A 14,310-nucleotide genomic window follows, 5' to 3' on the forward strand; every position below is an offset into this window, starting at 1 on the left:
CCCTGAGAGATTTAGTTTAATAAAAGTGTCATTGATTTCTGTGCCAAATAGGAGAGATTTTCCTTATTATGAGAACAGAGATCACCTGTTTGGCATTTAGCCACATTAACATCACCTTTTTTCTTAACCACTTGACCACTGGGCACTTAAACACCCTTAATAACCAGACCAATTTTCAGCTTTCGGTGCTCTCACATTTTGAATGACAATTACTCAGTCATGCAACACTGGACCTATATGAAATTTTTGTCCTTTTTTTTCACACAAATGGAGCTTTCTTTTGGTGGTATTTAATCACCGCTCGTTTTTTTATTTTTTGTGCTATAAAAGAAAAAATACAGAAAATTCTGTAAAAAAATGAATTTTTCTTTGTTTCTGTTATAAAATTTAGCAAATTTGCAATTTTTTCTTCATAAATTTTGGCCAAAATTTATACTACTACATATCTTTGGTAAAAATAAGTACAAATTGGTGGATATTATTTGGTCTTTGTGAAAGTTAGAGAGTCCACAAGCTATGGTGCCAATATCTGAAAATTGATCACACCTGAAGTACTGACGGCCTATTTCAATTCTTGAGACCCTAAAATGCCAGAAAAGTACAAATACCCCCCAAATGACCCCCATTTGGAAAGAAGACATTCCAAGGTATTTAGTAAGAGGCATGATGAGTTTTTTGAAGTTGTCATTTTTTCCCACAATTCTTTGCAAAATCAAGATTTTTTTACTTTTTTTTTTTCACAAAATTGTCATATTATCAGTTTATTTCTCACACACAGCATATGCATACCACAAATTACACCCCAAAACACATTCTGCTATTACTCCCGAGTACGGCGATACCACATGTGTGAGACTTTTACACAGCGTGGCCACATACAGAGGCCTAACATGCAGGGAGCGCCATCAGGCGTTCTGGAGCACCTAGGACAATTCTGACATTTCTCTCCTACATGTAAAAATCATAATTTATTTGCTAGAAAATTACATAGAACTTCAAAATATTATATATGTTTTTTTTTTAGCAAACACCCTGGAGAATACAATGGTGGTCGTTGCAACTTTTTATCTCGCACGGTATTTGTGCAGCTGGGTATGGCTGGGTATCTCAGAGTATGGGGTTGCAGAGTATTGCGTTATTAAAGGGGGATTCCAGATTCCAATAAGCCCCCTGCCCGCAGATGACAACCACCAGCTATGGTTGTTGGGAAGAGGCCCCTGTCCTCATCAACATTGGGGCAAGGTGCTTTGGGGTGGGGGGCGCAGAGCCCCCTGCCCCAAAGCACCCATCTCCCCCATGTTGCGGGCATGCGGTCTGGTAAGGTTTCGGGGGGGGGGGGGGGGGCTCGCTCTTCCCCTCCCATTTCTGACCTGCCGGGAGGCATGCTCAGATAAGGGTTTGGTATGGATTTGGGGGGGGGGGCTCCGTGCCTCTTTTTTTTTGGTGGCGTAGGGGGGTGCCCTCCGAATCCATACTAGATCTGAAGGAACAATTGGCCAAACCCATTTTCGAAAACAAATATTCGGCCGTGAGAGCAAATGATAGTGCCATCATGTAATGACTGATAAATTGTTCTGTGCACATAAATTAAAAGCAAAAGGTTCGGACGGGAAACACATTAACCTTTCAATTTATCGTTCGTTTGGCAGAAAATTTACAAACTTGTCCTTTGTTTTTTTTGGGTCAAAAACGCCCTAACGATTATCGATTTTGTGCCCACTAACTGGCCGAAAAATGAAAGAACTGCCTAAAATGACCGAATTTTGGCAGATTTTTCGTATAGTGTATGGTCCAGCATAAGTGTATCTCAACACTACAAACTGAAAATGCAGCGTTTATTCCTGTCAACCCATCTCACTTTAACCTAACTTAATGATTGCTTGCTAGGCCCTAGGTCACCAAAACTATAGTCTTGTGAAAGTTAAGAACTGTGCAATAGTCCAATGTTTCTGGATTACCCTTGTTATTGGATTCTTACTTCTCTGTATTTCTAGTGCCAAAAAGGGGGCCCTGGACTCCTTTTGGTCCACCCATTTCAGATAAGTACTTTATGATCTAGGTGGGGGATTTAACATGAAAATATGGCTTTTTGAAAGCGGAAGCGCTGCCACAATTATTAAAGTGGTTCCAAAGCCAAAACCCTTTTTTTTTTTAACTTACTTATACTTTGTTTTTTACCTTTATTATGTTTTTTACCTTTAATGCAGGAAATACATTATTGCAGCTTATTTTTAAATTCAAGATACATTTAGGAAAGCAACAATAAGCTAAACCATCAAAATCAATTATTTCAAATCTGTGGCATATAAGTCACAGGTCTCAGCTACCATTAATGCTCCTTGTGATAGCCTGCAAACAGATCCTCAATGTCTTGTTGCCATTGTGAAGAGTTGCTCCCTTAAATACTGCCAACATTAACCTTTCTGAAAGTGATGTTTGTGATTCTTGGGGCCATATTAGCCATGAAAGTATATGAAGTTAAGTGCACCTTTAACCACTTGTGGACCACCCATGGCATATATACTATGGCAGGGCGGTCGCTGTGCCAGATCACGTAGCCATTACGTGATCTGACACTTCCGTGTCTGGGACATGAGCGTGCGCCACCAGTGACCCGCTCCCACTGTGATCATACACAGTGGGAGCCCAGCGGCGGGTACCATGGACTCGATGTTCGCCGGCATCTGCCGATTAGATTGTACACAGGCAGAACAGCAATCTGAGCAGATTGCCGTTCTTTAAGAATGGAAGGTATTGATCCGGTGCTCCTGCAAAGCAGGAACATGGATCAATGCCTTCCCCTAGCCAACACATCTCCCAGACAGTGAGAAAGCACAGGCTAGGCACACAGTTAAAAGAAAACAGAAAACAGGCGCCGCTTAACCACTTGCTTACTGGGCACTTAAACCCCCCTCCTGCCCAGACCAATTTTCAGCTTTCGGTGCTCTCACACTTTGAATGACAATTACTCTGTCATGTAATACTGTAACCAAATGAATTTTTTATCCTTTTTTTCATACAAATAGAGCTTTCTTTTGGTGGTATTTAAGAACCTCTGTTTTTTTTTATTTTTTGCGCTATAAATGAAAACGAGAGTTAGACTTACCGGTAACTCTGTTTCTAGGAGTCGTCCAGGACAGCACTAGAGAGATAGGCTCCACCTCCAGAGGCAGGAAACACAAACCAGATCTTTAAAGGGCGGTCTCCGTCCCTTCCCCTTCAGTCTTGTAACCGAGAACTTCCCCGGAAACGGCTTCTGTAACAACAAAAACACTTGTCCAGCATTATAACAGCATATAGGGAGGGAATCCATGCTGTCCTGGACGACTCCTAGAAACAGAGTTACCGGTAAGTCTAACTCTCGTTTTCTCTAGTCGTCTGTCCAGGACAGCACTAGAGAGGATCAACGATAACTTACCAGATTAGGGGGGGACTACCGCTTGAAGGACCTTTCTCCCAAACGCCTGGTCTTGCGCTGAGATAAGGTCCAATCTGTAATGCTTCATAAACGTCGAGTAGCTTGACCAAGTTGCTGCTCGACAAATTTGCTCTTGTGTTGCTCCAGCTCGCTCTGCCCATGAGGTCGATAATGCCCGTGTGGAGTGAGCCATGGGGGAAAAAGGACATTCCATTTTCATTCCTTTGTAGGCTTCTACAATAGCTTGTTTGCTCCACCTTGCAATTGTATCTTTTGAAGCTTGTGACCCCAATTTTTTACCCGCATGTAAAACAAATAATACATCTGATTTTCTGATGCTTTTTGACATCTCCAGATACTGTGAGACACAGGCTCTCACGTCCAGTTGGCTAAACACTACCTCCTTAGGATTAGTGGGGGACCCACAGAACGAAGGTAAAACAATTTCCTGTGTTCTATGGAACTTTGTCACTACCTTGGGCAAAAACCCCGGGTCTGTGCGCAACACCAGCCTATCTTCAAAAATTTGTAAAAACGGCTCTTTCACTGAAAGTGCCTGAAGCTCGCTAATGCGTCTGGCAGTGGAAATAGCCACTAGAAACACTGTTTTAAGCGTGATCCATTTCAAAGAAGGTTCTTCTTCCTGAGACTTTTTCACCCATCCCTGTAACACAATTGACAGGTCCCATTTGGGTAAAATTTTGAAAGGAACAGGTTTAATCCTGGTCAACCCCTTAAAAAACCTGCTGACTAGCGGGTCTACCGCCAGGGGTTGATCTAAAAAAACAGACAGGGCCGCAATTTGTACCTTTAAGGTACTGATAGCCAGTCCCTTATCTACCCCGTCTTGTAAAAACTCCAAGACCGTCGGGATACTTATAGACACCTTTTTTGTGTCCAACCATAAACAAAAAACCTTCCAATACTTAACATAAATTGCTTGGGTTACTTTCTTTCTACTAGAAAGGAGTGTTTTAATTACCCTATCCGAGAGCCCCTTAGACTTCAAGAGACTCTCTTCAGACGCCAGGCCGATAACTTTAGGGTCTGAAGTTCTGGCAACAGAACTGGACCCTGGGACAGCAGATCCTCTCTCTCGGGCAGTATGAGGGGAGGCTCGTCTGTCAGGCCCAGCAGCTTTGAGAACCATGGTCTCTTCGGCCAATACGGGACCACCAGTATCAATGTGGTCCGTTCCTGCAAAAACTTCCTCAGGACTAGAGGAATTAGTTTGAATGGGGGGGAAGGCGTAGCAAGTGTGAAACGCCCAGTTTTGTGCCAAGGCATCTATCCCTTTTGTCCCTGCCTCCCTCTCTAGGGAGAAGTATACTGGGACCTGGGTGTTCGCTTTCCTGGCGAACAAGTCCACCTCCGGAAGACCCCATTTGCGCACTATCAGCTGGAAACTCTCCCTGTTCAGTGACCATTCTGATTCGTACACCCGGTGTCGACTCAAAGTCTGCCAGGTGGTTGTCCACCCCCTTTAGATGGACCGCTGAAACCGATTTTAGGTTTTCTTCTGCCCAATGCATGATCGTACTTGTTAGCTTGATCAAGGACGGGCATCTTGTTCCTCCCTTCTTGTTTAGGTAGGAAACCGCCACTATACTGTCCGAGAGGACCTGTACATGGTGGTCCTTCAGATCCCTGGTAAACACCCTTAGGGCTTCCCAGATTGCCTGCAACTCCCTCCAATTGGCCGACCTCTGGGACTGTGTCTTCCCCCAGCAGCCTTGGGCTACTTTCGACCCCAAGTGGGTCCCCCAGCCCCAAGCACTGGCATCCGTGGTAATGCGAACAGACACTGGAGGAGACCACCATAGACCCCGTACTAGGTTCTCCTCCCTCTTCCACCACCAAAGAGACCTTCTGGTCTTTGAGGATAGATGGATAGTCCCGTCCAGGGATTCTTGTGTCCCGTCCCAGCTGTTCAGGATATTGGCCTGAAGGCACCTGAAATGAGCTCTTTCCCAGGGAACTGCAGGGATTGTTGCTACTAACAGGCCCAACCCTGCCATAGCTGATCGGATCGAAATTGTCCGATTGGACTGCAAAAAGGTTACCGTCTCTTTCACCTTTTCTACTTTTTCCTCTGTGAGGAAGACTTTCTGTGACACTGAATCTACCAGAAAACCTAGATACTGTATGGCCTGTGTTGGTATCAAGTGCGACTTTTCTTCGTTTACCAACCACCCCAGCCTTTTTAGGCAAGAGATGGCTACCCTCAGATCTCCCTGCAGTTGGAGCTTTGAAGGGGCGAAGAATAAAAGGTCGTCCAAGTATGGTATGACAGCGATCCCTTTCAATCTTAGGGGGGCCAACGCTTCTGCCAGGACCTTGGTAAATATCCTGGGAGAAGAAGACAGACCGAATGGCAGAGCCCTGAACTAGAGGTATCGAATCTGTCCTCCCCAAAGAATCGCTATCCTCAAATACTTTTGAGAGTCTTCTCGGATCGGGATGTGTAGATACGCGTCCCTTAGAACGAGAGAGGCCATGAAACAATTTGGAGGGAGTACTGTTCTCACTGTAAAAATTGTTTCCATCCGGAATTTCTTGTAAGTTACCCACTTGTTCAGTAACTTCAGATTCAAAATCAACCGGAATTTGCCTGATGGTTTCTTCACTACGAACACGTGTGAATAGAAACCGTGGTTTATTTCTTGTGACGGGACTGGCACTAGAACCCTCTGGTCTATTAAATCGCCAATTTGCGACAGCAAAGCTGTCGCTTTCTGGGGATCCTTGGGAGGCTTGGTCAGACACATCCTTGTAGGTGGGATGTGCTTGAACTGTATTTTGTAACCCTCCCTGATGATCCTCAGGATAAAAGAATTTGGGGTCGTCTTTTGCCACTGTGGGAAGAACTGCCCCAGTCTTCCCCCCACAGGAACCAAGTCACTGGGATTTAGTGGTTTTTTTAGAAGAGGAAAAGAGATTGCCTTTCGGTTTTCCTCCCCCCCACTGTTTCTTAGGGGTTGACTCTTTAGGGGTCTGTCCTTGTGACTGTCCCTGCCTTTGAGGACGAAAAAGGCGTTTACCTGTCGTCTTTTTGGGTTTGACAGGAAAGGCCTTCTTTTTGTCCGCAGTACGGTCCAGGACTTTCTCCAGATCCTGTCCGAACAAGAGGTCTCCCTCAAAGGGGATGCCACATAACCTCACTTTTGAGGCCAAATCGCCTGACCAAGACTTCAACCAAAGTGCCCTGCGAGATTAATTTACGAGGGCAGCGGTCCTGGCTGACAATTTAACAGACTCTGCAGAGGCATCTGCTATATACCCTGCTGCTTTATGTGCATAGGAAGGGAATCCAGAATTTCCTTTCTGGAGGTCCCCCCTTCCAAATGGCCTTGTAATTGTTCCAGCCAGACCTCCAAGTTGCGAGCCACTATTGTCGTGGCCATTGCAGGTTTTAAATTAGTCATGGTTACTTCCCATGACATTTTCAGCAGTACCTCCATCCTTTTATCCATGGGTTCCTTAAGAACACCCATGTCCTCAAAGGCGAGGTCTGTCGATTTTTCACACTGGGAAAAAGCTGCGTCTACCTTGGGCACTTTGTTCCAAACACAAGGTCCTCGCTGAAGGGAAATTTCCGCTTCATACTTTTAAGAATAGCTTTTTCTCTGGCTCCTCCCACTCTTTTTTGATCTAATCTATCAGTGTGCTATGAACCGGAAAGACCCTAATTGAATCTGCCTTTAGGGTCTGATACATCCGGTCATGCAAGGACAGGGAGACTGGCTCTTCTCTAATTTCGCGCGTCTCATAGATCACCCCCAATAAGGCATCAACCTCCTCGAGTGAGAGCCTGTATCTGGGAGAGCTTGACCCTTGAAGAGGAACATCTCTGGATGATGCCGCCTCACTTAGGCCATCCAGAGAATCAAATTCCTCTTCCCCTGATTCGTCACCTTCCACTGGGGTGGAAGCAGGGGGAACTGCGGTTGGTTTTGGGGTTTCAAGGTTCGCTAACATTGCTTTGATGGACTCCATTTCTTTCTGTACTCCAGAAATCAAATCCTTACAAGCTCCCCGTAGCTTCCTTATAGACCAATTTGTCAATGCATGGTTTACAAAGGGGCTTAGACCATCCTTCTTTCAATTTACTCATACATGAAGGACATCTCTTCTTCCCCCCTGACTTCTCTGGTTCTTTGGGCAGAGCCTAAGGCAAGAGAAGGAGAGAAGAAGGAAGGGAAAAAACAGACAAGCCAACGTCAGCGAAACCTTAGCAGAAATAGGATGCCTTCAAACACCTATGTGCACCCCACCAACCACTAACAGGATTCGCAAGACTCTTTAGTCCGGATCCTGTTTGAGAGAGGGAGGGAGGAAAAACATACTTGGACCATTTCAAAATGCCTTTGCATTGATTAGTCCATCACTCCCCCCCCCCTCTCTCCCAGCCCTGTAGGTACAAGACACCTCTGTGTTTGCCTACCTGAGCTGGTTCGGCTCCACTGCCACACTCCACTGCATCCATATTCGCTCAGAATCTTGCCTAACCGCCTGGAGGCTTTTCCCTTCGTAAGCGAAGCAGCACGAACGCTATGTGGCCGAGGCTTTTTAAAATAGCCGTCAAGGTTCCAAACGTCCACGCTCGCCGCGCGACCCGGAACCGGTAGTGGATTTCCGGAAGTCCTCTATCCTCCTCCTGCGTTCCACAGGCCGGAACTCGATGCCTGTGCCCGCCCCCCGCCTGACTTCACGCCCAATTTTGAACCTATCGTCAGACGGGGAAACGACAGCCCTCCCCGGGCTTCAGAAGGAGAACGCAGGTTCGTAGCTGCTGTCAACCCGACCGGAGGACTTCAGATGTCTGTTACCATCAACAGGTACCCAGAACTCCTTCCCCCGTCTCTTATGGGCAATCCCACCGTCAGGGGAAGGAGAGCTCCTGATCCAGCCTCCTCCTCCGGTGGAGGAAACACAAAGACTGAAGGGGAAGGGACGGAGACCACCCTTTAAAGATCTGGTTTGTGTTTCCTGCCTCTGGAGGTGGAGCCTATCTCTCTAGTGCTGTCCTGGACAGACGACTAGAGAAAGAATACTGAAAATTCTGGGAAAAAAAGCATTTTTCTTTGTTTCTGTGATAAAATTATAATTTTTTCTTCATGAATTTTGGCCACAATTTATACTGCTACATATCTTTGGTAAAAATGATGAAAATTAGTGGATATTATTTGGTCTTTGTGAAAGTTAGAGAGTCTACAAGCTGTGGTGCAAATCATAAAAAATTGATCACACCTGATAAATTGGTGGCCTCTCTCATTTCTTGCGACCCGAACAAGCCACGATAGTAAAAAAATACCCCCCAAATGACCTCTTTTTGGAAAGTAGACATTCCAAGGTATTTAGTAAAAGGCATGGCAAGGTTTTTGATGTTGTCATTTTTTCCCACAATTCTTTTTTCTTTCCACAAAATTGCCATTGTAAGGCCCCTTTCACACATGCGGACATTATGTCCGTATTTCATCCATCCGCTTGCAGATGAAATACGGACATACATGCATCCCTATGGGATAGCGGGTGTCTGCGGATGAACATCCTCAGACACCCGATATCGTCCATCTCCGCAATTCTCAGATTCTGCAGGCGGAGGAAAATCCTATTTTTCTATCCGTCTGCAGAGTGGATCGTATGAACACGGACAGACGGTCCGTGCTCATTCGATCCCCATAGAGGAGAGTGAAGAGCTGACAGGGCGGTCCCGGCACAGTGTGCCGGGACCGCCCTGTTATCCGCCGGCTCAGCGGGGACAACAGAGCAATCCCCGTTGAGCAAGCGGATCATCACAGGGCGGATCATTACTGATCCGTCCCATGTGAAAGGGGCCTAATAGGTTATTTCTCTCACATGGCGTGTGTATACCATAAATAACACCCCAAAATACATTCTGCTACTCCTCCTGAGTATTACGGAACCACATGTGTGGGACTTTTCACAGCCTGGCCACATAGAGAGGTCCAACATGCAGGGAGCACCATCACATGTTCTAGGAGCATAAATTACACATCTAACTTGTTGACTACCCATTACCATTTTGAAGGCCCTGGCGCACCAGGACAAAGACATGTGACGTGGCACTGATGACAGATGGCTCTAATATGTGGCACTGATGGCACATGACACTGATGACAGATGACACTAATAAGTGCCACTGATGACAGAGGGCATCGATATGTGGCACCGATAATAGATGGCACATGACATTGACAGGTGGCACTGATGAGAGATGACACCGATAACAGATGGCATGTGACACTGATGACTTATGACACTGGGGACACGCCGATCGAGTGCTAAATGGTCACTGTGATTGGCCATTTAGCACGATCTGTGATTGGCTGTGTCCAAGGGACACGGCCAACACAAAACTTCCTCTCCGCGTGCAGAGGGGAAGTAAACAGGAGGACGTCTAGGGACGCTCCTCCTGGCAATTGGCGTCCGCGCTGTAGATGTCTTTCATCTATAGGGCGGGTGTGAAGTGGTTAAGTAAGATTGTATTTGTTTAATAGAACAAAGCGTATTTAAAAACTCGCATTGAAGTATCTTTACAAAAGGCACAGTGGAGTCCAGTGTAATCATCAAATCTCCGTCTTTGCTGTCAGTGATGGCCTCATCCTGTTGCACTGTATGTGGCCAGCGTCCTGTCCACCAGGGATTTCTCGGGTCTCAGGCAGGAACCAGAGAGGTCTGGAATGCAGCTGACAGGTCACAGGAGAAGGCTGAAACGCAGCATGTGGCGGGATGACGTCATGGACGTGATGCGATGCATCTCAGAACAAACTATTACATGACTTAAACCAATTTTATAATCGTTCACGCTTTAAGCCATCCACACATCCACACTTAGCAGCATTTCCCTGCAGAATACGAGTGACCTAATGTTGATAACTGGGGATCATGGTCCCTCAATTAATAATATGGTATTTGCAGATTTTTTTAAAATGTGTTCTCATACCACATCCCAGACTACAGATCTTGGTCCACTTAGCCCCAAGGAAAATATAGCTTTATTATCTCCAATTAAAAATGATGAAATATCAAGACTGCCATAAAGAGCGACGGAATTGTCATCCAAAAATCAAACCAATTACATTATGGAAGCCGAACACTTACTTGCGGATAACCTGACATACTGCAAATTAACTAACCCACTGCCTAAATAGAAAGATAGAAATGAAACAAATTGATCATGCTATTCAACATAACATTGTCAATAAAAGTGAGGCCTCCTTTTTGCGTAGGGATTATTATAACAAACCTTATTTCTATCATATCCCTAAAATACATAAAAGTCAAACAGATATCACTGGCAGACCCATCATTGCTGCAATGGGCAGCATCACCTCTAAATATATTGATCATCACTTGCAACCTTTGGCCCAGGGCCTACAGTCTCATATCCATGATGGAACCCCCCTGTTGGAAAAAATCAGAATTGCGCTAAACCTATAAATGTGAATGGGAGTGAACCATGTTAAACCGTGTAAAAATGTAAACCAAAGCACAATGTGAGTGACTGCAAATGGCTGACATGCATTAAAGCCATTATTTCTCAGAGAAATTGAGACATAGATGCTCAAAATTCTGCTTTTGTCGGGTAGGCTACTTGCTGCTTGCCTAAAATAGAGCTAGAATCAGATGCAGAGACCACTGTTAGATTCAGCTTCTGCTCTGGCGCAAGGGGCATGTCGACACAGATTGAGTGTTGTACAGGCCTTCAGCAGAGCAAATGCTCTCCTGCAGTTTTGTAATGGCTCCTATTCTGACCATCCTAAACAGAATCCTCATTCTGAATGTGCCTGGGTACCATAAAATGGCATATGTGGAAGTGGTGGTAAAATGTGCAATCTGTAATGTGATGTCACACTTGGTCATTCACCTAACAATATGCTCCGAGTTTTAGCACCAAATGTGAAAAGTTTACATTGTAGTCAATGCAATTCAAACAAACATAGTCCTGGTCTTTTACAGTAACAATGTGAAGCTTACAGCATGACTTAGTTGTACCTGTTCACAATGCAGAACTGTATATAAAGAAAAAAACTTCACCCCTCTAGGTGGGCATACCCTCTGAGTCTTCAGGGACTGGGTTCCATATGGATGGACCTGTATAGCACCTTACGGTTTGATACACACATTGCACTGTGCCAAGGTGAGAGCCCATGCAGGAGTCAGTGCCTGAAGCAACTTGACAGGCCTTCCCCACAATATGGGGACTGGGTATGGCTCCCAAGGTTGTGCCTATCTAGATGCGCTGCCTCTATTTGTGGCACTAGAAGACAGGGAGGAGTTTACTGAAGAATTCAAAGGTAAAATAATAAAGTACAAAAAAAAAACTTAAGCCAAGAGTGATTTCTCTAAGAAGGAGAGGAGGTCCATTACCTTAGAACAAGGTTAGCACAAACTCCTCAGAGAGGAATAGGGTTATAGAGATGGTGTGTCATCAAAAGTTTACCAGTGCCCAATCACCTGAAGGTAGAAGCCTATAACCCAAGGTCTATGAATACTTTGCCTGTGTAAAATATAATACAGTATATACAAATTACATCTTAAAATGTAACTATATGCTTCTTTTAATGCTTCAGGTTTAATGAGAAAGAGTAGGCTCTGCTACTAGACTATTGTTTCAAATGACCTCTGTAAGGGAATCTCCCAATACTTTGATCCCTATTGTGATAGCCAAAGTTAAACTCAAGCAGAACTTAGCACCTCTATCTGAAGTGCATTCTCTACATATTGCCACAAATACATCACTAAGTGGACTCTAAGCCTCCTTGTTTTCTCCATAGGGATATATGAATCAGCAAGCTTTTCTTATGGAGTCCTGGCTATACCACTAGGATCTTAGGTGGTAGGGGATTTTTGCCTATTTCACCAGATTCTTTTTTTGTTTTTCCAACTACAAGAGAAAGGGTTGTACTTACTTCCTTCACTTTGGCTGTCTTTGTTTGAATTGTAAACCTATAAAATGAAAAAACAAAATAATTAAAATCAGACCAGTCTCATTAAAGAAATTAATTAAATTAGCATTGTCATCTAATATTTAATTCATACACGTCTGTAAAATATTATACATTACATTTTTAAAAGACTGCATGAATCTTTGATGTGTTCTTTTTCACTGTGTAATTATAACATGTATTTAATAAATTAAACCGCATTGATTTCCTTTGGTTTGGAACCATCTTCACAATAACAGAAATAGGAAAATAAGCATACATCAATGGCGATAAGGCTGATCTCCAGACAAATATAAAGCTAATACCACCAAGTCCAGACAACTATTCATTAAAAAATATTAAATCTAATTTAGCTGTAAACTCCTCATCTTGGAGTACAATACAGGGCACACAAAAAAAAAAAGTATATTTAGGCCCTGTTCACACTTGAGCAATGCTACCGTGTTGCGTTTTGGGGCATTTTCTTCATGTTTTTGGAGCAGCACCAATCATTTGAGTGAGATTTCATCCACCCCAAAAGCTTAAACTGCATGGCAAAATGCGCAAATACTACCCACATTTGGGGTGCCATTAAGAGATAATGGCACAGTCAGTGCGCAAGGTTTTTCACGTATTTAGGTTTTAGCTTGGGATTGTTTTTCTTTTCAGTTTATTTTAAGGGCTTGTTCATAATGCCCACACGCTAAATGCTCTGTCTTAGCGTGGGGGCAGCTGTCGGTTATTGGCTGCATTGAACAGTGATGAGGGGGGCAGCACATTACACTTTTTTAAACATTATTATAAGTGCACAGAGTGACACTTCATTTCTGTCTCTGCCTAGCAGTATTCTGTGTTGCACTGCTGTGCACTGGTATACTGTACATTCCTGTGTGCGGCAATAAAATGTGACATATCTGCTTTTTTTTTTTTTTTTTTTGCAAAATCTTTTTTTTTTTATTGAGTTTTTAGTTGACATATCTGCTTTTTAATGCAGCACAAGGTATCATATTTCCCAGCTGCCTTATAGTGTAAACAGGACACATAGAAAACAATTGTTTTCTATGTGCCCTAGCAGTGACTGCAGTTTATCAAGTGAGAGAAAAACACCAGTCAACGCACTTTCGTTGGAATTAACAAAGAGTGGTGCACGCATAAGGCACCACTCTTCTAAACGTAGAAAATAGAGCAGATCCGGTTCTTAACAAAAGGGGCGCAAGCCCCTTTGTTAATTAATAATTCCTGTTTTTCTTCTAAGCTGTGTCTATCAGAGACACATGACAGAGCAGTACAGCTGGAGTTCCATGCCTTGGATAACCTCTGCCTTACCCCAGCTGAGTGCATAATGGTGGAGGAGGGCTGTGCAGGCTCTGCACTTACAAGCCAAGAGAAGGATGTGTGCTGTCAGATGACAGGGACTGTGCGCAGAAGACTGTAGAGAGAGAAGATTAACACGCTACTAAATATGTTTGCCATGTGTTGACCATGATTTATGTTTTTTCCCCTGAGGTGTGGTAATCGAGACAATGTAGGAGAGGAGTTGTCCCTCAAAGTAAATGTAAACCCTCATCTTGTAAATCAACAATTCAGTTTAAACAGTAATGAAAGGCAAAGCATTTGTGTATGTATATATAAAAAAAACACACACACTCTATAAACACCTTTCCCGCTTTTTTATAAGCAATGACATACCCTCTGTTCTCAGCTGCATAAGAGCTGGGGGAGGAGAAACGGCAGCACACTGTTCTTCCCAGTAAATGGCTGTGCAGGGGGAGGGACAAATCTGAAAACTGGAGGAGAGCAGACTGAGTTCCCAGCACAGCTAGAGAACTGACCATACTGTGCTCTCCTGCCTAGTGTGGTCAGTTTTTAATAGGAAAGCAGAAGGACTGTCAGGAAAACCAGAGGCACAAAAGAAGCAATACAGAGAACTGGATACTTTTT

At 44.1% G+C, this 14,310-nt stretch overlaps 1 protein-coding gene across 4 annotated transcripts in view; it reads right to left on the reverse strand.

The window, feature by feature from the left end:
• The window catches only part of ARHGAP26 (Rho GTPase activating protein 26), a 724,944-nt gene that overhangs the window by 422,220 nt on the left and 288,414 nt on the right, over nt 1–14,310 (reverse strand). For all 4 annotated transcript variants that reach the window (XM_077473114.1, XM_077473113.1, XM_077473112.1 and 1 more), the window contains one exon: nt 12,355–12,391. In XM_077473114.1, the coding sequence (XP_077329240.1) occupies nt 12,355–12,391 (37 nt within the window). The remainder of the gene's footprint in view (nt 1–12,354; nt 12,392–14,310) is intronic.

This window comes from Lithobates pipiens, unplaced genomic scaffold (assembly GCF_037356315.1).
Source record: "Lithobates pipiens isolate NorthernLeopardFrog02 unplaced genomic scaffold, aLitPip1_a1.2 Scaffold_8, whole genome shotgun sequence".
NCBI classification, from domain to species: Eukaryota; Metazoa; Chordata; class Amphibia; order Anura; family Ranidae; genus Lithobates; species Lithobates pipiens.